The sequence below is a fragment of the Poecilia reticulata genome, chromosome 1 (genome assembly GCF_904066995.2).
Source record: "Poecilia reticulata chromosome 1, P_reticulata-male-v2, whole genome shotgun sequence".
NCBI lineage: Eukaryota > Metazoa > Chordata > Actinopteri > Cyprinodontiformes > Poeciliidae > Poecilia > Poecilia reticulata.
In genome coordinates this window covers 20,381,670-20,403,608 of record NC_088830.1, presented here as the reverse complement: position 1 = coordinate 20,403,608, position 21,939 = coordinate 20,381,670, and the positions used below count along the sequence as shown (strand labels likewise).

Genomic DNA, 21,939 nt, shown 5'->3' with positions numbered 1-21,939 from the left:
CAGTGCTACCTACTGCACCACTGTGCTGCCCCGGTTACAAAATATACTTATTCATTTTCTTCAGTGCTGTGAAGAAGCGTTAGCCTCTTTTTTGTTGTTTTTTTTGTTTATTCTTTGGTAAAGCTTCAGTGTTTTACATGTTTCAATACATTTCAAAAACAGACAAAGACAACCAGAGAAAAGCTCCACAGTAGTTTTTTAATTTAGATTGGAGTAAGCGGTCCAAATTTGAAAAAAAATTACAATCATTGGCAGCAACAAGTCATTGGTCAGTGTTTTCAGTGTTTGCAGTAACTATAGCAATGAGTCTTTTAAACACTCCTCTGGGCAGAAATATTGTAAGCATCATTGTTCTTGTCACTTGAATGATGCCCCATTTTCAAGCATGAATTATAATCACTGATAAAGGCCCAGCAGGACAAAATGTTGCAGAGGTTTGAAGAGGGGGAAGCAATCTCTAGGCCCAATAGACTACGTATTTAATGTTTCATTGAGTTTGCAATTTTTTCAAAGCAGGGAGTTATATTCATCTGGTCTCCGAGCCACCGACTGGGGACGGTTGCAAAACAAATTCAAATATAATGGAGCGTGCAAACAGAACTGCTGTGCTCAAGGTTGTGTGCGTCTGTGTGACACCACACACTGAGGCATGTCTGCACCGCCGCTGATTGGTGGGTGGCGTTGGTACAGCAAGGAACACTCATTTAAAGGGGGAGCCTTCTTCTAGCACTAAACTTGTTTAAACTGTCAAGACTGTGTTTTTGTCGAAGGGAAACAGTTCTAACCTCAAGGCAGGCATTATTAAAGGTCGCTACAGCGACTGCACAGATAACAAGCAAAGCCTGGTCAGCCACTGAGGTTTTTAAGAGACAGCATCCTCAGAGGGAAGGAATCAGGAGTCAGATTCTGATTTTACAGCTAAAGCTTTTTTTTTTTCCTGTCCAAAAAGGGATGAAATACACAAAGGAGAAGGAGAGATCCCTCTGTGTGTTTCACAGAGGGATCTGAGGGATGATGGTTGGGAATCAATCACATGATTCCCAGTGGTTGAGAATCATGAAAGTAGAATGGAATTTTTCATCTTTCTTTTTGCAGTATGTCTCCATAAAGGCAAAAATTTTTTTCTTTAACCTGTCATCCAGCTATAAGGAACGTGATAAAAAATAAAAGAATCAAAGTCAGTCAAATGGTTTTGCAAGACACAAAATCAGACAGGTTATTTGTTGAATTTGCATTTGATTGACTGTCATTGTTATCATTGTTATGAATGGCAGCCCTACACACTCCCTGGTGGACAGGTTTAATATGAATATTCATCAAGTATTTTTATGACTGAACATTTAAGACAACCAAGAAAATGTTTCAGTGACTTGGTGCATATTTATCTTTAATTGTTGTTGAACTCAAAATGTTGGCTATTATTCATGTCCGCATTAATAAGTCATTCATAACTGGGTAAGACACTGAAGTAGGAGAGTGTCAGAAGACAATTCCCCGACATACATACTCAAACTTTTTCACATAGCGTAAAGAAAGTAGAAAATAGATATTTTTACATACACTGTGTATTATGGCACATGACCTTGTTTTCCTCACTTTCTGTAATTGTATCAGGCTAAAATGCTGCTGTTGTAGGTCAGTTAAAATTACCAACATTTTTATTTAGTAAATGCTAGAATATTTGGACATTTTAGACACATTTTTATTAGTCTTCAAGCATCAAAGTTTGAAGGATTTGTGGCGTTGTTTAAACAACTTGAAAAAGGTGAAAGTATGTCATGGCTTTGAAACTTTGATGGATCTCAATTCATTGGATTCATTGCATAAATATTCAGGCACATTTAATTAATATCTTTGACTAGAAATAAATATAGAAAATCTATGAAAATAATCCTACTCAGCTGCACATTTATTTACGCTGAAAACATGACAGTGGACCCCGAGGATCAGGTTTGAGAAAATATAATCTATAGAGTATAGAAATTTTAAATTGAAAGAGCTTCAATATTAAAACAGTAGAGGTAGCAACACATTCAATTATGAAATGAATATTACTTTAAAATCAGATATTATGATTACTGTTTTCCACATCATTGAAATATATTATTCAAATATAACATATTTTATTTAAAAATGTCTAAACAGCTAACTTAACTGCTTTCACTAATTCAACACAAACTAAATTCACATCAATAGCTGCATTGAATTTAAACCATCATTTTAAGATAAAATATGACTCATACTATTTATTTTGAAAGCAGCCTGTGAATTTGTTAATTGCTATATTTTATTCAAAGCCTTCACAGCTCAGTGTTCTCAGCAGGTCTAATGGTTAATTGCACTAGGTAAGAGAAGCTTTCAGTGTTTTAAATGTGCATAAATCTCTGCCTGCTTCTCCATAAAGGTCAGTCTTTGCTCTATTTTGGCACTTTTTGGTTGGTAGCATTACGAGACAAAATGCACTCTGGAAGTTATTGAGGCATGCAGATGGAAGCTGACCTGAGATCCATCGTAAGTACCCAAATTAAGAAACAACAAAAATTTGGGTTTGAGAATTGCTTTTAAGTGCTGTAATTTTGTCTTAAGGTAATATTTAATTATTAACATATCTTTGGCTTCTAATTTTGACAGTAACATAAGACATAATGACTGATAACCTTTAGAAATGAAGTTTCTTCTATGATTTCAGTTGTTTTCCTTTCCTAAAATGATACTGCTACTAATTTAACAAACAAAAACGTACAATTTGTCTGAGGCTGTACACTGTACACTCCCAGATTGGTTATTTGGTAAAACCTGGACAATAACTCGTGGGCCAATCTAATGTTTGGACCTCAACAGCTGACTTTCTCTTTCCGGAGATGCGGTCAACAATGTTTAAAAGAGGGAAAGCAGAAAAAGCGAGGCTATAGCTCGAAGAAGGATGACATTAAAAAGAGGAAAACCATGGAAACAAACATAGCTAAATGTATAAAAAAAATTACAACTTCTTCACAAAAACTAGCTCACGGTGAGTGACGTCAAATAATGATGATAAGACGGTTAAGGTTTTGCAAATTATTGTTCCCATCAAATCAATGAATTGTGTGGCAATTTGGCATATAATGTTGCATAAATAAAAAGTTTTATATGAGACGATGCCACATAACTAAGTAGCTATAGGTCAGAAGAAATATACAGTACCAAGCACCAGCCATGAGCCCACAAGGCTGAAGCGGACAGGTAGGACTAATTAATGAATATTATTAGAATTAATATAAGAAAGTATGTGCAGAACTGCTTTTTATGAAAAGTGCACTCACAAGCAAATGGCAGTGGTACTTGTATAGTGCTTTATTAAGTCCAGAGGACCCCAAAAGCACTTCACTCTACATTCAGTAATTCACATGCTGATGATGGCAACCTACTTGTACCACTAAGACAGACAGCGCAGGGATGTGAACTGACAACCCTCTGATTACAGGACAAACTTCTAACACCTTCACCACAATCCTCCCATGAGTAATTACCTTCAGATGTTATTAAAATGCTATATCAAACACAAACGAAATTTGCAATTGGAGGTCTTGAAATTAGCTTCTGTGCTTTTTTGAAGCGACTGCTCTTTCTGACACTTCGCCTTCAGCACATCATCACAACATCACAACATCACAACAATGCTCATCCATTAAGTCATTTACAGCCTTTCTTCTTTTTTAATAGGCTCCAGGTGTACTTAGGCTTCCTCCCACACTCCAAAAACACGATAGTTGGTTCCCGTATCTAAATTGACCTTGAGCATAGTGAATAAGTGCATGGATTTTTCTTGTTTGTTACATATCCTGGGTCTATCAGATCTATTTCCCAAATTGCTGGAGATAGGAACAAGCCCCTCTTTGACAGTAAGGATAAGATATAAGCAATATTCTTCTTCTTCTTGTTATTATTGTTGTCGTTGTTGGTACAACAACAATAGTAGTAACGTGTTAGTGTATTAAATATTTTTTTTAATGTCGCACAATGTTGAAAATTGCTGTGTTAAAGCAGCAAAGTGACAGGCAATCAAATTTGGGGAAAGGGTAACAGTCTTTAGATTCAGTTTTTATTTTATTATTGTTTAACTGTTAACAAAATAGTTATAGCTGCCTTCAAACTTCTTGAAATAAATTTGTTTTTAGTTTTACGTCTTAAACTGACGCCGTTACCAACAAACGTAATAGGTGTCGCTAGCAACCAATCAAATCGCTCTAAACAATAATAAAAAAAGTCTACACTATACTTCGCTTGTGCGCATGCTCACACATAGCGGAAGAGGTTCCCATCCAACTAAAGATTTCAGCTCTTCATAAAAAGGTAAAATAATAGCTTTGTTTTGAATCTTTTTTAATCCGTTTTGGAGTTTACGAGTGTGGGTAGCTAATATTTATAAACGTGCCTATCGTGTAAGGTGATATTTTGTACTTGGAGCCCTTATTTCTCCTTTGTTTCCCCTGTGTTGTTTTGCTAACCGGTTAATGCTAATCCTGCTAACGTTACATTCGTCTTAAAGCTAACGTCAGCTTTTGTTTCATTCAGTAATTTTCCTTCGCGGGTGGTGGTCAAACGAGAGCTGTCACATTCAGAACTGAGAAAGACTGCGTGAAATCCAAGAAATGACACACAAACAGCCACATTTAAAGGGAGTAAAAAGACTGAAAAACTTAAACTTGTCACACATGCTTAGTACATTCATGGCTGTAATTGTTTTTTTATAGTGACATATAAAGGCTGAGTAAAGTGATAACAGATCAAAAGAGTTTAAAGTTATAAAAGACAGACGTATTTTTATTTCTTTTCATCTTTTTAAACTAAAAATAATTCTATTTGTTTTTTAAATGCTTTTCAATAACTTAAAGTTATGAAATTTGTAACGATTAAATCTCGATTATCTCTCATTTTAGTAGCATTTTAATACATTGATATGTAAAAAAAAAAGTATTTCCCTTTCACATTATTACAATTTATCACCTAACAAACAGAAACCTCTTTTTATCTTGCGGACCAAGGCAAAGTATCACATATTTATGAAAGCCACTCATAGTTTTCAAAACCCTTAATAATTTGAAAGTGGCAGAGTGTGAAATATATCCAGATCCCTTTACTCTAATGCCTCTAAATAAAATTCATGTCAACCCCTGAGGTCACAGAACTAGTAAATAAAGTCGAGCTTTGTTTATTATTATAATAGATTTAGTTAATCTGTGAAGCTCCCAGCAGAGTTTTTAGATAACTTGTGAATAATGTCAGTATTGTTGTTAAAAATTAAAATACTGATACTAATTATTATTTACCTTCATCGTTTTTTCTTTAGCCTAACACAACCTGCCATACACTTTCTAGAAAGTGCTTTTCATAATAATAGCCCCAAATTCAAAGCCCTACAGATTTCAACGTTGTTGTGAGGGCAGACAAAATTATCCAAACCCCAACAGTCCCTGTGGTTTTTTTTAAAAAACATTAGCCATTTCCCTAACTACTTTCACACAGTGTAACGGTGAAATAGATTCAGAATGTTCTCTGCCGTTTCATAACCGCGTTACGCAGCAGTAAATCCTCTGCCTTAGACACGGAAAATGGTCTTTGAGTTTGAACAAATCAGAAGATGCATTATGAACAGTTTACTGCTGAGCCTGTAATGTTTCCTGACGATGCTTGATGAACCTCTATACATAGATAGGCATTCAAATTTCATGAATATCTATACTACATATTAGTGTTGCGTGGTATCTTGGTACCAACATTGATTTCAACTGATATTAGTTTTTTTTTTTACATTTCGGTAATAAAACTGGACCAAAATTAACAACAATATTTCCATCCTGTTGCCGTATGTTTCTGGACTGGAATGGGTTGGTCATGTGGTATTTTATTTGGTCATCTGACAGTTAGAGTGATAGGATTGTAGGATTGTGGGGAGTTTAACGGAATCAGAGAAGCAGTGGTGAAGTCAAAAGTGTGGTTGTTTTCTCCAAGGTATCGAAAGGTCAGTGAAATGTCCGTAGCAGCAATATTTATATTTGTATCGGCTGTTGATATTGGCTGATTGTGTGAACATACATGTGGAGTTGAGATGAAAAAAATCATGAAGCAGTGGGAGCAATGAGCTGTGGTTGCTTTTATCAGATATGATTGTACGCTTTTTCTTATATTTAAAGAGTTATTTGCCATTTGCAGAAGCACTAAGGAGCTTTAAGAAAAAAAACACATTTTAAAGGATATTCCACTGGAACACTACGGCCACAATTTAAATTAATTTGAGCTAATAATCACTGGGATAACGGATTGAAATTCCAATAATCCAATAATCAGCAGCTTATCTTAACAGCAAGAAACAAATAAAATTTTTCTTAAGTCAGAGTCACACTGCGCTCGGCTGTGAATCATTTAGTTTGTGAGCTGCACGACTAAGTGTTAATGTTAAAATTGCAGCTTCTGTGAGTTACTAGAATGTTTAAAAGTTAAATCTACGATTTTGATCTGTGAAACCTGAAAATTTGCTGGAAAAAAAAAAGATGGATTGTAAAGTTTATTCCCACTGTAATTGTTTTCCAGCAGCTCCTAGGAGCTCATCACCACCAGTAAAGCTGTATAAGCATTGGGTTGACGGGACCGAAGGAAGCAGCACGTCATACCTGGAGCTGCCTGCTGAAATCGCCATGAGTTATAAACCTATCGCTCCCGCTCCTTCTGGCTCCAATCACACACCTCCAGGTAAAAGACGGCTTGAATGTGATTTCAATTGGCTATCGTTATGTTTTCATAATTAAAGGTAGTCTTATTAGGGTTGGAGAAGGATGCTCCTTCTCGTAGGTGATGGCAAAGCTTGAGATAAACAGTTTGTGTCGCTCTCCTCCACACAGGGTCTTCAGTTCCCTCTCCATCACTCCCGTCGTCATCCAACTTTAGACCAGCTTTCAGTGACTTTGGTCCCCCCTCTATGGGCTTTGTTCAGGTACGTCTTCATCTCCACTCAAAAAAACAAAACTCTTCCTCTTTTCTGTTTTGACTTTTTACTCACTTTGCATGTGTGACGCATTGGGCTAAATCTATGCAACAGGTAAAACTTCCCCATGATTACTAATGTGACCTCTGATTACAGTTAGCTTTTGTTTTTATTTTACCTAGAGCCAAGTTGTATTATTATTTTTTTATTTGTAAACTGAATTCTGAATCAACTCTTAATCACAGTCATCTTCTGGTCAAAACATTACTACCAGTCTTGTTGAAGAGCCTCACAGGGCCACTTTAGTTGCTTCACTGTTGCAGTTTGGTGGTATGATTTCACATCAGCAACAAATATTGATGGGTTTTCCTTTTCCCCCTCTTCCCTTTCCTCAACCAGCCTGTCAAAGTGTCCCAGGGCTCCACCTACAGCGAGCTTCTGTCTGTCATCGAGGAGATGAGCCGTGAGATCAGGCCTACATATGCTGGCAGCAAGAGCGCAATGGAGAGGCTAAAGAGAGGTATTTGATGCTGTCAGCTCTGTCAATGTGGATGGGTGTCATGAAGAGTTGATCAATGCCTGCAGCTGCAGTTTGACTGTGTTTTCAATCTGCAGTATGAAAGGAGATTTGACACCAGAATGCCTTACAATCAATTTGGACGCATTGCACTTTCTATCTGTATTCGGGGCTCAAGGGTCAATTCTATAAATTTCCTGCCCTGTGTATCCGGGAGCTTGACTTTTTTGCTCTTTTTTTCCTTTGCAAAAAGACTTAATCTTTCAACTTCAGGAATACTTCCTCAAAGCAGAAGGAACTCTGTAGGATTCTTAATTATTGGCATGTTGAGGGGAAAAAAACAAACATTTTAGGTTCCTTGCTTTATGCAAATCTTGCATCAAAAACAATAGTCTTTAGCCTTGTTGCACTCCTCTCGTTTAATTGGATGCTCCATGTGTTTTGTCTCATTCAGGTATAATCCACGCCCGCGCATTGGTCAGAGAGTGTCTCGCAGAAACCGAAAGAAGCGCCCGCACATAACCCTTTTGGAAAAGAATCCCCTCCTGACCCATTCTCCTCATCATGATCCTGGTTGGATGTTTTACAACCAGAGCTCATCCTCCCACCCTGAGCTTTATTTGTGAGCGTTTCTAGGAGCATCGTGTTCCCCTCTCCAATATTTGATACATTAAATTATGTTACTGTTACACTTTCTACAACATGTGGGGCATATGCAAAACCAATTTTGTACCTACTGTAAGAATGTGAAATTTAAGCTCGTCATTTTGGTAAACCTCTGGTAAAATGCATTTGTTTAATAATGTAAAGTTGACGTGGAAAGTTGGCTTTTTTAATGATACAATCAATGTTAAAACTGCACCAGTCTTGTTTAATTTGAAAATCTTCACCGTCAAGCAAGCTCACATTAGAATTCCCTCTTTCCCACAAACCTTTTACATCGAGTCATTTTGTTAGCAAGGAAATTTTGTAAACCAGATTTTTGCAATTCAGTATGTATATCTTAATTAAATAAGAGGAAAAAGTATTTATTTTGTTTTGTATGTTTCCTGGCATCTAATTGAAGGAACCATTTGTCTGGTTTTGAACCAGAAACATTTCTAAAACCTTTGCAGACTTTAATCCCATTCCCAGTTTTAAGAGAAGCAATCTGATTAAGTAATGTGTAAAAAGACAAAAACAAATCCAAGACTGTGGATTAAATGTAAATTTATTTACAGTTACATTGTCACCACCTTGCTAACAGTTCAGAAAAGCACATCTTCTCCAAAGCAGCTGACAAAGATGCTGAGTGTCTGCTGAATACATCAAGAGCACAACTAATGTAAATATTTTAATTCAATACATGAAATAAGTATATAGGAGATAATTTCAACTTAGTGATTGTCGCAGACAAGTGAGGCTTAAGGTCCAGTCTCTTCTACAAGAACTTAGTGCTTGAGTAGTTAGCTGACTTTAAGGTGTGTGCATATAAGCAAAACTGAAAATGAGCATCTATATGAAGTTACAATTTACTAATTGTGAGCAATGATTACAAAGATTATATAACAGAATTGGAGATACTGACAAATAATGAAATAAAAGGGCCTATGCCTGACATACATGGTGAAAATGCTGGGGAAGATGTTTTATTCTATAAAGAAATTAATTTCTGGAGAAACGGGGGAGACGGGGAAGGTTAAGGTTTACAATCTGAATGCTCATCACCAGGAGCAAATCCTTAACATTTCTGAATCAGTTAATGGCTTTTTAATAAATAAATAAGGTGTTCCCTTAAAATGAAAAATATGCAGCACTGAATTAGCCACTCCGCAGGCCATTACAAACACTCCAAACAGAGCCACGGCTTCACATTTACACAGCGTGAATTCAGAGGAGTGCGGCTAAAAATGCTTGCGGTGCCTGTGTGTGTGTGTGAACCTGAAGAGGAGCAAACATGTTTGGCTGAAGTGCACGGACAAAACTAAAACAGCAGGACCGCTCTCCTGCTTCTCAATCTCAAAATCCATTGGCATCCTCTTCTCGGTCAGTGACAGGGTTCAGCCCTGCAGAGAGAAAGAAAGAAAGAAGAGGAGTTCTTCAGATTCACGCTAGTCAATGAAAAGCGAATGCAGAAGCCAAACTCAGATTGGGACTGACTGTAGTGGCGGTTGCTGGCATCGCTTTGAAGTCAAACAGGCCTTTGTAGCGACCCTTCTCCTCCGCCTGCTTGGAGCGCAGTTTCTCCTCCATGGCCTTCACCTCCTTGTTGACCGACGCTTCCAGAGATGGGTCCAATTCCAAGACTTTAGCGAAGTCTGCCCGAGCCTCCTCCTCGTTCCACACTGCAGCGTGAGCCTTTCCCCGCTTGTAGTAGGCCTTCAGGTTATCTGGGAGGAGGGGCGTTGAAAATGTAAGTGAACGTGAGGCGAGCTGTCAAAACTACCTGAGCTTTTCAGTCAAAACAAATGTTTTATTTATTCTCTGGTGTGACGTGTTTGACCATTTCAGTGAGTGAATTCTTCGACATAATGTTACAGTTCACTGGTGATACAGCTTTAAGCCAAGGCCATAAGTCAGGGTTATGTTCTCAGCAGCCAATTACTTAGAACTTTTTGCTAATTTCAACTAATTGAAGGCCACTTGAGAGTAACATCTGATTAAAAATGGCAGGCAAAGAAGAACCACTAAATTAAACCAATTCTGACAAACAAGCCTTATTGGAACATATGATCCAATTTATTTAATATTAAGACCTACAACATACCTGAACTAATGGAGACAATTAGCTGTAGATATCAATATAGGAAGAAAATAAATCCAACATGTTGATCTGACGGTTAAAAATAAATTTCCATACTTTTATACTGAATGAGACCAGGGTTCCTACATATTTTCATTTCATGAAAAACAAAATGTTTTACCAAAAAAACTTTTTTTTTTTGGTAAAAATATTAACATGAATTATACTAGCAATCCCAAGGACTTATACGAAACCTCCAGGGAATTTGTTTAAAAGAAACATCTATTGCAATTTCACATCTATGAAAACATATCTAAGACAAAAAAACATTTCTTGTACAGAATCAGCTACTATTCATCTTGGGGAAAAAAAGTGTTTTTGCAAATGGTCTGAACTTTGTCAGAACTTTACCTTCATATTTAAAGATCAGGGAGGAGCAGTGCTCGATGACTTCGTAGTACTGGCTCTGAAGCAGCAGGCACTGACAGTAGTTGAGCAGCAGCGGTGTGATCATTTGGTCCAGCTGCACCCAGCTTTCATCTCCTGGGTGCTCCTGCAGATCGATTCAGAATTCACACACACACACACGTCACAAAACCCACTCTAGTTTCATCGAACTCAGCAGGTTCCAACTAAAAACTGTTCCCAAACCTTCATCTGCAGGTTTTTGAGGCAGGCAATGGCGTTGTAGTATTTCTCTGAAGCCTCCTTAATTTTGCCCTGTTTAAACAGAGAGTTTCCCTCTTCATGGATCAGAGGCACAGAGTCCAGCTTCTCTTTGTCAGTCATGGCCCACATGTCCAGCTGGAAGGAGCCGGGAGGGAGGACCTGGGACAGATACAGAGACGTCTTCAGGAGCACGACTGGATTCTAGTGAAGCTTCATCTCTTCTACATGTCACTTTGATTTTATTACAGCTGCAGCCAGGGCATTTCTCACAAAACGCCTCAGCCATTTTAAAAATAGCCTTCTCTGAGCAGAGGCCACTTGATTATTTTATTATCTTGCATCTATATCCGGTTTTCTTACTAATATTTCTGTAAGTATTTTACGGCGTCTCATGTTTAATGTTTTAATTTTTTTTTCTATTTTGCATTAAGCACTTTGGTTTGTGCTTTAATGTGGCTTATATATTAAATCTGATGGGCTATTATTCAATTTAGTCCTTACACAATTTCAAACAAATAAACATCGGTTCGACACAAAAATATAAATACTGTGACAATATTCTAAAAAAATACTTCAAAATTATTCCCCAAAATATTATACAATTTTTTTTATTTTATGGAGGAAAAAAAAAGAGGGTTTTGGAGACAGACTTTAGCCAAAAAAGACAGAGAAGGAGAAGTAAACAGCTTTAAATAAACGCCCGTAGGTCAGAATAAAACATGGATCTACTGGAAAATATTATTTCTACTTAAAATGAAACTAGATATGCACACATATGCATCCCATACCAACTAATACAAGGTGTGAGGACTAGACAATTGTCCACTGCTGCCTCACCTCCAGCATCTCAATGGCAAACACAAGAGGCTGTGGGTTGGCCTGAAGATGATCCAGATCTTTGTGCCCTAAGGAGTGGTGGGAGTGGATCTGAGCGATGCCGCAGCAGTGCCTCTGGCCCTCCAGAGGGTCTTTACCAACACTTATGTTTCTCAAGGACTGGGACACGAGTGGGTATAGCGCCGTGTGCTGCCAACAGACAAGACAAAAATAATCAAATTCACACTGAAAAATATCAACATCTCTGCACATCTACAGAAAAAACATCCCCACCTCATTCTGTCACATCACAACCACAAATGTCAATATATTTAGTTAGGAATTTATGTGATAAACCAACACAAAGCAGCAAACAACTGAACTGGAAGAGATGCGTGATTTTTTTTTCTTACATAAAACCTAAAAACTGAGCCATGCATTTGTGTTCAACCCCCTTTACTCTGACGCTGCCACATAAAATCCAGAGAAAACAACTCAAATCAGATGTTAGGAAATTGTGGAATATCCCGTGTCATTTTCCTAATGCTTCACATTTATGTGCTACTATGCGTCAGTCTGTCACAAATGAATGTGAAAAAATTTAAGGCTATGAAGAGCGATGCAACGCGCTGCAGCATCACCAACATGACTAGAACTCTTACCTTGGTGTCGCAGGTAAATTCTGCGACCTCGCCTTGCCTCATGGTGATTACTATTCTTTCCCACACAGCCAGTTTGAACTTCTTGCCCATGATGAGCTCCATGGGTTTGCTGCGGCCGCCCATGGCTCTAGAGTCATCCAGCACTGTGCCGTCGCAGAGGCTGGTGCGGTAATGGAAGACGACCTGACACAGAAACAAACACGAACAGGCAGCTTGGTTAATAAAACCTCTGAGACATCAGGGGCAGCTGACTGCTTGGTTTTGCCACAAACAACACAAAAATGTGCTCCTTTCTGACAGGTCTAGACAGGGTCCCGACGTCATCGTATTCTGACCTATCACAATGTGGGGAAACTAATTGACATGGCGTGCCAACGAATCAGCGTCCAGATGTACGTCTGTCCCGCCCACTAGCTTACCATGATAGAAAAAAAAAACATACGGTTGAAAATTAATCAAGCTTTTAACATATATTTATTAAACAGTTATCTATTTTAAACACATTATTCCATGGAAAAGTCCATAGGTTATGAGTATAGGTCTGGCATGTTTTGTATAATGTTCGTAGAAGCAAATATTTCGGAATATTTGGCAAAGATATGATCGCTGGTAGCATTTTGGTTGCTAGCGTGCTTCGTCGGAGTCTGTTACAAACGTCTGGACCCAAAACACAACCCATGCCTGCTCCGAGAGAGTGTAGTTTTTACCTTTGTTCCATTAGGGAAGGTCGACAGGTCTCCTTTTCCGGGACTTATTACTTTCTTTCTTATTCCCTCTTCGAGAAGTCTGCGTCCCTCTTCCTCCATCCTTAACCGTTCACGGAAAATGACGATGTTTACCGAAGCTGGTTGTTTCGTAACGTGTTACGTCCTTCCCGTTGTTTAGCGTCACTAACAGCATTTTCTAAAATTATCAAGCAGATAATTTATTCGTATGATGGCGTGTCATTGATGCCATCATAAGACTTTACAAAATTACATTTTGTAAAATCTTTACAAGTTTGCGTTTGAATTGAAGTTTGGCAAACTGTTATGAAACGACATTATTCTGTGTAGAACTGAGACACAAAAACGGTTTTACTACATATTGACTCAGTGGGGTTGATCAGATTTTTATTTATTTTAAAAATTATACATTGATATATTATATTATTATTATTTAAATAATAAATTATTTCTTTAAAAAAAAGTCAAAATTCTTTGAGATTTTTTGACATTCATACAATTTTACCACTTCAAATATTAATTACATTTGGAAAATGTGATTGTGCAAACTTATACACACATTTTCTTGTAAAGAAAAAGAGATTCTACTGATCTAGTGAGTTGCTAGATTAAGATATTTTGTTATTTTCTCTGCAGTGGTCATGCAGTTGCTGAAGGTCGACCACAGTGCTCATTTAAAGGCATTTGGACGAGGTTTTCTTCTTTGTTAATCTTTGTTCCCTCAGCTATGTTGAGGCCAGGTCTATAAAAACCCCAACCCATAACTGACAGTGGGATATTTTGATGTAATTGGATGTATCTAATAGACAGGCTGTACTCCGGAGGTACTTAATTCTATAATGTAATGCTATTTACTATGTATGCACAAGTTTTATGTGAGAGATCAGACCACTCTGTTTTTAGTGGACTTAAAGGCAAGGGTGTAGAAGAACATTAAATTCATACGTAATATTTCCCTGTGACTCAGAAAGAACACGTTACAAACATTGTGAATGTTTCCATAAATGTCCTTTGCTAAAAAAAACCCCCAAAAAACAAGCCTTGTTGTCAACTGGAAATCTGTTTGAGAATTGGAGGTATTTTTTGCTGCAATTTATGAAACTGTGGCAGTTTGAGTCCTTGATTGGGGAATTGTCACAGCGCTGTGCAATTAATATTCAAATATGCTCATCTTGTGTGAGTCTGATGCTGTCACCTGCAACATGTATAAGTCTATCGAAAGAAGAACCGTGGTAGAATTACAAGATGTTTAAAATTTGATTTTCAAATGTTTTAACTGACTTGATAAACATTAGATAGATAAAGTCTTTTTCAGCTTGCTAAAGCATAAATCTGGCAACACTTTATGGAAGTTTTAGGTTCATTTTTTTCTTACGTTAAGAGTAACTAGCCCGTGGTTGGTGCTAAACTAAACTAGAAATGCAGCGAGTTATCTGCAGCGATTGCTAATTTAACTTTATACACTGACAATAAAAAGCATTTGGTTGCTGCTGTCTATCTTAATTGAATCCCACACAGGATTCAGGAAAGAAATGAACATTTCCAACAACGGAACCTGTTCACTTAAAACTTGGACATAAAATTGCTTTAAAACTATTTTGCAGAGAAAGATAAGTCTGGACTTTCATGCAAATGATGAAGACAGCCACCCACAGAAATGTCAAAGGACCAAATAAACATCTGAGGTAATGTTGCTTGTGGGCTAAAAAAAAATTTATCTTTACCATGAAATATGTCCTAAATAAAGCCCACGGTTCTGGTGAGAAGTTTATAAAATTTACATTCCGCTATCATTATCATCAGTTTTGAGACTTAAATCATGAATTAGAAATGTTATTTTATTCCACAATGAAACCATCTTATAAGTGAATGAATTCAAAGCAAGAATTGATTTAGGGTTTTCTCCAATCTAGAAATTTAATTATATATACAGGCTCAAAAATGTACACACACCCACTAATATTTGGTTAAATGTTCCAAAGTAAGGTGGCTCCAAAACATCTGTCGCCACCAGAAAGTTGTTTTCTTTGCCCATTAAATAAGAAGGCAAAATAAGCCAAGAACCCAATATTTTCTCTATGTTTTAAAGTACCTAATCCTTGAATTACAAATAATTTATGGACTAATTTGTTTAGCATTACAAGGGCCAATTATCAGCCGCTAGTGTGGATTTAATATCAATAGAAATACTGGTGATATAATTAGTGTGGACTAGAGAACATTCACAACAAATTAAAACTAGTTTTGTTTTGTTTATTAGTTTATTCGTCGTACAAGCATGAAAGAAAGAATGATTCGATTAAGGAATGCTCATTATGAGTCCCATTGAAAACCAAATTGCTCTGCAGCAAATTAAAATATATACACTTTTTTATTTTTTATTCACAGACATTATTCACACAACACTAAAAACCACAGGCAAGACCAATCTCCTTTTGTGTGTACACAGAGCAACGCCAGTTCATGTAGGGGAAATGTAGTCAAGGCACAGAGTGGTTGAAGTAGCAGTGGTCATTACAATGGTAAAAACAACAACAGTGAGACAGTATGTTATGCTACAGATGTTACAAATGAAAAACAACAATTCATTGTAAAAGAACGCCAGGAATGGAGTGAAATGTAATGTGTAGTAAAATCTCATTTTTCAAAGTAAGGCAAGTAGAAAAACTTGAAGCCTCTTCGACCCTGGACAGCAAAGGTGATGTAGATCACGTGATACGCTGCAGGACAAAAATAACGGAAAGGACACAGTTATTGAAACACAATGTGAGGGTTTCACAGGACTCTGGATCAATTCACCCCTCTGTCTGATTTTATCCCCATTTCACTCCCACATGTGACCATTTTCTCCCTACTATGCTCCAGTAGCTACATGTAAACAAGCCGCAATGGACCTGTGTGCTAAAATCACGGGTATAAATCTCTTTTTTTGTGTGAATTATACAGAAAAATAATTGTAAAATGTTCAAATATCATTCATGATCAAATTTAAATGTACATTATTTTTTGGGGGATCTTTTTATCACACCCTCTTTCATTTCATTTGGCAGTTTCAAAACAATTTACTATTCATGAAAATAAGACTTAGCTGAATTCTGATATATTACCAGGTTAACTCACTCAGTAAGATACTTTGCAAATTCAGAAAAAAATCATTTTTAATGTATCTTGGTGTAATTTATTTCAGCCATTTGAAGTAGCAGCTTTTTTATTCTTTTACTTCAACTTTTTCAAGGTAGCCTGGATTTAACCAGCTGTTTAAATATTTAACAAGATCTGGCTTGAAAAACACAGATTTTCTCTCCCAGAAGAGTATTAAGTGGATCAGATAAAGAGAATGTAGTTATTCTTAATCTTTGAACAAAAACCAGTAAACTGATTTTTTCCCCCCCAGATTTGTGGAAATGGATATAAAAAAATATTCAACTTTTTAAATGTCCTGGGAAATCCAGATTTACAAAATAGCTCTCGCTGCCCCCAGCTGGTAGATATGTCTATTCTAAATTTGGAAAAAGAGTTACAAAACGTCCTAAACAAACAAAAGGTACCAGAAATCTCTTTAAAAAAAACAAACAAAACAAAAACAATGTAAAAATTAAAATGCAAATTTGATGAAAGGAAAAATCTACTCACCTCCAGGGATAAGAAGAAGAAATCCAGGCGCAAAGAAGATGGCACTTGAAACACCTGTAGGGAAACTTTTATTAGTGTCAGACCTGCTTATCTGTGCAACCAAACGTTAATTTAAATCATTAATATTCTCAAAGGTTTACACTAAGTTGTTATTTTACACTAAAGTTTTAAAATGAGTGTTAGAAGGTTTGTATTTCATATTGCAAACTGATGTTTTTGATTTGGTCTGACGTGAGGGCTGCAGGAAAACAGAACATTTTGTACTTTTGGTCCTAAAGCCAGAGAAAATGTGTCCTGTCATATCTAATTCTCAGGACAATACGGAACATGTTGGAACACTGGAAGTATAAAATGGCAAAACTCAACTCAACTGACTTCATAGTCATTGATAGAAATGTCAACTGATGCAGTAAAAGAAAAAAAACAACAACAACAACAATTTTATTTCAAGGCTTTTTACAAAAATATAAGTAGTGACATGAGGCTAGCACCCTACTGCTGCTCTGTAGGAAGCAACATGTGAAAATCCATTCTGGAAACTCAGAGCCTCCATTTCACACAAACCCCACAAGCCCCTGACCTTTGGTTTTTCCTCCAGCCCTGGGACTTCAGTGCAGTTATAAAAGCAGAGCAGCAGGGGATGTTGGCCTTCATAAAGAGGTTAAGAAACAGCTCTATAGCAACAACTGAACTTGGGCTTTGAACTCTTGAAACCCCTTTACCACCAACCAAGCGGAGCATGTTATGGCCTCATAAAGACAAGACTGTGCACACATCTGCTAGAGGCACATTATCAGGCAGCCAGCGCAGACGTAGGCCAATTTTCAACTACTGATCGTCAATAAAAACATTAATACTAGTCAATTTCAAAAATACTTTGTGAAAGAACAGATTTCTGGTATTTTTTTTGTACCTTGTATGATGCAGTAAAACATGTATTGATTTGCAATTCAGTCAGTTGGTCTTGAAATGTGTATAATCAGTTTATCTATCTGGGATTTTCCACTAAATAAACAATGATTAACAGATTGATTACGCAACTTCTGGAAACAAAAATGATAAACTGCCGCAGCTCAGTGGCTTCTTACCTGCATTTGGATTCATCTGTATGACGATCCCCGTGAAAATGAGAGCTGGAAAGCAGCACGAAAACGAAACAAGAGTGAGAAGGAAAGACAGATCAATACTATCAATAACTCAAATGTACAATTTCTAATTTCTCTTACAGGTGAAGTGAAAAACAAGAGAAGGCTGATATTTAGCTGATCAGTACGGACAAAGTCCAACGCGTGGAGATGTCACTGACGCAACACTATGCAAACTGTGTGGTGGAACTGCTCCTGTTAAAATAATAACGTTTAAAGCCTTCTAAAGGGCCCCTGGTGTTGTGCAAACTTTGTAGTTCCAGTTTTTGCCCTGACGTCTCAGCTGAAAGATGGTGGCGGCAGCATCAGGCTGTGGGGCCTGCTTTTCTTCAGCAGAGACAGGGAGCCCGGTCAGAGCCGATGGGAAGATGAATGAAGCTAATACAGGTTAACGCAAGAAGAAAAGCTACGAGAGATTATAGGCTAATGAGGCTAATCCTCCAGTCAGAGCTACAGTGAAAAAAAAAGCAACAACATACTTTTGAGTTTGGCGATGTGAGTATTTTTCAGCATGATGGAGAATCATGTCACAAGGCTACAGTCATAACAAAGCAGCTAAGAGATCAGGGCACTGAAATCTTGGATCGGAGAGCGTGTGACTCTGCACAGCCAATTCAATTTGCAACAGTTCACAAAAAGAATGACCCGGTCTTTATATACAGCATGTGAGAGTTCAGGATTTATGAAGAAAACTGTGTTAAGTAAAACACGGGGTCACTGTTGTAAACACTGACTATTCGCACGCGTTTTAAATATTTGCTTATGAAAGCCTTTAAATGTATGACTTTTTTAAGGAAACGTAGGAAAACTGAAGGAAGAGAAAGAGCTGAAAGGTTTTGACACACTGAAGACATTTTAAGGTTTACAAAGGCCTGCACAAACTAACAATTGCGTAATTTAACTGTAACGAGTAAAACCAACTCCTTATTTGCTTAAAACTCACCAACTCCAGTAATGAGGAGGAGGAATGAAGCAAGGACAACTCTTCTGTTTTTCTTCACCAGCGGATGGGAGACCCACCTGAGAAACATGCCTCTCTATTATCTCTGTTTGTGTTTCTCTGTGTGAAGGCAGGCGGTTGAGGACTGAACTTACCCGCAGCAGTGGGCCGAGAGCTGCGTGACTGAGCTCAGGGTGCTGAAGGAATACTGAGAGCTGCAGTACGACAGAGTCGCCGGGTCACTTTGGAGAGACGGGATGAAATACGTTCAGAACACAGAAAATCAAAGCTTTGCCTTCTGAAATGTTAAGTTAGACAGAACTGAGATTTTGAACCGAGACTGCAGATAAAAATAAATATGCTGTAGACTGACGCACGTTGGATTTTTTGTTGTGCAAAAGAACAGGCTGAAGAGTTAGAATTTGTCTTGAAACGGAGTAAAGGAGAATGCTGTCAATTCTTTTTAATTGGGCTTTTAATTATCCTGTAGGATTTCAATGTGTTACAGTGATGGCTGTTATATTTTCCTATACATATGCAACATTTAAGACTATTTAATCTTCAATTCATCCAGAAATGAAAAAAAAAAACAACTTCAGGCAATTTATACTTTTTAAAAAGGATTTCTACAAACATATATTTAAATATTTAAGTCACAAATGTAGACAGTGCTCCTACATATGTTTCACTTAGAAGTTTTATACTGCTTAAGACTCAAATGATTCAGCAGTATTCTAAACAACACATATTCACTGTTAGTTATTATCTAGTTAAGTCAGTTTTAGTTTAAAATCTCTAGCGCTTAGGTTTGTCAACTGTGGACTGATTTATTACATGGTAAATACAGACTCAGGTAAGCAGAATTTGGCTACTTCCTGTAAAAATAAAAAATGAAATGTTACAGTGCTTTGTTTGATTCCTATACCTGACCTAGCCTTTAATACTTGATACAAATCTAATGTAAGAACATCTAGGTGCCCAAAAAGTAGCCAATTGGGTATTTGTTTTAACATTTGTGAATGACTCATCTGCTGATAGACAGTTGGGTACTGTCCAGGGTGTACAGTACCCAACCTATTGCCCAGTGAGCGCGGGGTACAGGCACTAGCTCATTCCTAATGTATATTTTGGGGCAAAAAGGAATATCTTAACGATTTCAGTGGATTTCATAGAACCCTGAAAAAAACAAGCCAAAAATTCAAGTTCAGGTTTGGCAATTGAGAGAAAATCTGTGTAAGTTAAACATAAATCAATTTAAGAAGTACTTAACCTTTAGAAATGAGTATATTTGATTGTTTTTGAGTAAAAGCTCAATCATACTTTCCTAAGTAAGTGTCCTTGATTTCCAGAGCTGGAAAAGGATAACAGCTCTGTGAAAGTACTTTAAGGACCTGATTTGTAGAAAACTTTATAAGACATTACAGAAACTCCCCTACCTGATTTTGAAGAAGTTATTGAAGGAAGAGTTGCCATTGTTGCACAATGCGTCTTCATTTTCCAGATTCTATGGGAATCAGCAGATATAAATGAATAAGCCGGGCTACATAAAAAAAAATAAAAAAATGGGATGAAGGTGGATGGTGAGTTTTGTTTTCGTACCTGATACTTCAGGTTGCTGTGATCAGGTGAGCTTGCGCCTGCGGCTGAAGGATGGGTCTGCGGTTTGGAGAAAGACAGAGGCCCAAACGTCATCTCTCCGTCTCTGTCCCTGTCTCTGTTCTTCCAGGCCTCCGGGTCTCCATCAGCCACAGCCTCCTCATCTCCATCCAACACGAAGGCATCATCGATGGTGAACTGCGCTGCCATGCTCTCAGTCCCTGAGCTGCTGGGATCTGATGCTCACTGCAGAATCAGGGACAGAAATCACTCTCATACCACCGGTTTTTCTAACACACAAGTGCCTGAACTTGTTTTTTCTTCGCGTTAACGCGGTGATACAAATGCCTTAGCGCAACAGCAGTAAGTGTAGCTTCATTATATAAACACATCCACATCCTACGTCATGAAAACAATAAAAACAAACACATAAAAGGGACGCCAGACTCGTTTTGTCAACACATTTGAGCAGATATGTCCTACGATCCCCTCGTTCAACGCTAACTCCGGGAGGTCTGTTTCTGCCATTGTTTGTCCTCTTTCCGCTCGCCGATCAGATGACCACAGCAAAACTTACTGTCTTTGGAAAATCTTCTCTCCAGGGAGGAAAAAACTTCACTTAAAGTCGTTTGAAGAAGCGTTACATACTGTTACAATCTAATGAGAACCCGAATGAAACTTATTTTTTGATGTATTTAAAAGGAATCTTTGCTCAGTTGTCTTGGACAATAAAGGAGCTTCTTCAAAAGTTTTGGAACTCGTTTTTTTTAACGCTCGGCCCTCGATTGGACACGACTGATTCCGCCCAAGCAGCAAAACCGTCAGGCCGCTTAATCGTCTGTTGATTCATCCACCCATCCACACCCGAAACGTCGATAACCAGATGTTTTTCACCCAATAATTTTAACTGATTATTGTTGTACAAGTCGTAAGCTTGTTTCATTTTTACGTTGCAAACGTAAAAACAAAATATACCACGGATGTATGTCACTGTGAACGATGAGAAGTTAAAAAAAAAAAACTACGAAAAGATCTATTACCACCACTGTAATCAGACATCAGAATCAATCTCATCAAGAGCTCTACCGTGAAAAAAATATTAATTTTTAAGTTTTGCTTTTGTTGTCACACGTATTTGTTTGGGATCATCAAACACTTTTAATATCAAGCACGAGGAGTTAGAAAAAGCAGCCTTCAAACAACACATTTGTTCATTAAAACAGCTAAATATATCCAAATCAAGTTTAATTCTGCCACACCATTTCCTGAACTGACTGAAAATCAGTCAATAGCAAGACCCCTTCCTCCCCCCCCCCAAAAAAAAAAAAAAAACATCACACTGATATCTGCATAAAATCGGGAAAGGATGGGAACAAAGTTTTGGTATTTCTGCAAACTTGAGAGCCATTATTTACAAACTGACAAATTATTTATCTCACATTTGCCAAATATACCGAAGACATTTCAGAAATTATTCTGGGAACTAATAAGAAAAATCTGGAACTTGGAAAGTGTGCATCCTGTAACTTAGCCAGCATTTCAGAAAAAGTAAA

The 21,939-nt window shown here is 37.4% G+C and overlaps 3 protein-coding genes across 6 annotated transcripts; 1 reads left to right on the top strand and 2 right to left on the bottom strand.

Annotated features, from left to right (window-relative positions):
* Nucleotides 1-4,209: 4,209 nt before the first annotated feature.
* On the top strand, nt 4,210-8,505 carry cdk2ap2 (cyclin dependent kinase 2 associated protein 2). Of its 2 annotated transcripts, none has more exons than XM_008413420.2 (5): nt 4,210-4,332; nt 6,571-6,729; nt 6,879-6,970; nt 7,361-7,481; nt 7,933-8,505. In XM_008413420.2, exons 2-5 carry the CDS (start codon nt 6,675-6,677, stop codon nt 7,998-8,000), a joined length of 336 nt encoding a protein of 111 aa, XP_008411642.1. In that variant the 5' UTR covers nt 4,210-4,332; nt 6,571-6,674; the 3' UTR covers nt 8,001-8,505. The 2 variants fall into 2 exon arrangements, with proteins under 2 accessions (XP_008411642.1, XP_017163077.1); XM_017307588.2 differs by having other exon boundaries at nt 4,258-4,332; nt 6,574-6,729.
* Nucleotides 8,506-8,670: 165 nt separating this feature from the next.
* aip (aryl hydrocarbon receptor interacting protein) lies at nt 8,671-13,210 on the bottom strand. Of its 2 annotated transcripts, XM_008413433.3 has the most exons (7): nt 13,055-13,210; nt 12,348-12,530; nt 11,707-11,895; nt 10,852-11,028; nt 10,612-10,753; nt 9,618-9,847; nt 8,671-9,523 (listed from the first exon to the last, which is right to left on the bottom strand). In XM_008413433.3, the coding sequence occupies exons 1-7, from the start codon at nt 13,151-13,153 to the stop codon at nt 9,518-9,520; spliced, it is 1,026 nt and encodes a 341-aa protein (XP_008411655.1). In that variant the 5' UTR covers nt 13,154-13,210; the 3' UTR covers nt 8,671-9,517. The 2 variants fall into 2 exon arrangements, with proteins under 2 accessions (XP_008411655.1, XP_081464473.1); XM_081608347.1 differs by lacking the exon at nt 8,671-9,523 and having other exon boundaries at nt 9,628-9,836.
* A 2,214-nt stretch (nt 13,211-15,424) lies between these two features.
* On the bottom strand, nt 15,425-21,198 carry tmem134 (transmembrane protein 134). Of its 2 annotated transcripts, none has more exons than XM_081608343.1 (8): nt 20,849-21,198; nt 20,390-20,632; nt 20,227-20,294; nt 18,946-19,032; nt 18,794-18,870; nt 17,794-17,838; nt 16,706-16,759; nt 15,425-15,792 (listed from the first exon to the last, which is right to left on the bottom strand). In XM_081608343.1, exons 2-8 carry the CDS (start codon nt 20,594-20,596, stop codon nt 15,710-15,712), a joined length of 621 nt encoding a protein of 206 aa, XP_081464469.1. In that variant the 5' UTR covers nt 20,597-20,632; nt 20,849-21,198; the 3' UTR covers nt 15,425-15,709. The 2 variants fall into 2 exon arrangements, with proteins under 2 accessions (XP_081464469.1, XP_008411668.1); XM_008413446.3 differs by having other exon boundaries at nt 20,964-21,195.
* Between the last annotated feature and the right edge of the window lie 741 nt (nt 21,199-21,939).

Bases quoted from the DNA above. Each gene is read 5' to 3' on its own strand.
- cdk2ap2 (XM_008413420.2), top strand. From the start codon at position 6,675: ATGAGTTATAAACCTATCGCTCCCGCTCCTTCTGGCTCCAATCACACA. The intron at 6,730-6,878 runs GTAAAAGACGGC...TCCTCCACACAG, and splicing joins CTCCAATCACACACCTCCAG to GGTCTTCAGTTCCCTCTCCA. The intron at 6,971-7,360 runs GTACGTCTTCAT...TTCCTCAACCAG, and splicing joins CCTCTATGGGCTTTGTTCAG to CCTGTCAAAGTGTCCCAGGG.
- aip (XM_008413433.3), bottom strand. From the start codon at position 13,153: ATGGAGGAAGAGGGACGCAGACTTCTCGAAGAGGGAATAAGAAAGAAA. The intron at 11,896-12,347 runs GTAAGAGTTCTA...GTCTGTTGGCAG, and splicing joins AATTTACCTGCGACACCAAG to CACACGGCGCTATACCCACT. The intron at 9,848-10,611 runs GTAAAGTTCTGA...CCCTCCTCCCAG, and splicing joins CCTGATCTTTAAATATGAAG to ATAACCTGAAGGCCTACTAC.
- tmem134 (XM_081608343.1), bottom strand. From the start codon at position 20,596: ATGGCAGCGCAGTTCACCATCGATGATGCCTTCGTGTTGGATGGAGAT. The intron at 18,871-18,945 runs GTAAGTTCAGTC...CATGTTTCTCAG, and splicing joins CTCTCGGCCCACTGCTGCGG to GTGGGTCTCCCATCCGCTGG. The intron at 15,793-16,705 runs GTGAGTAGATTT...TTTGTCCTGCAG, and splicing joins TCTTCTTCTTATCCCTGGAG to CGTATCACGTGATCTACATC.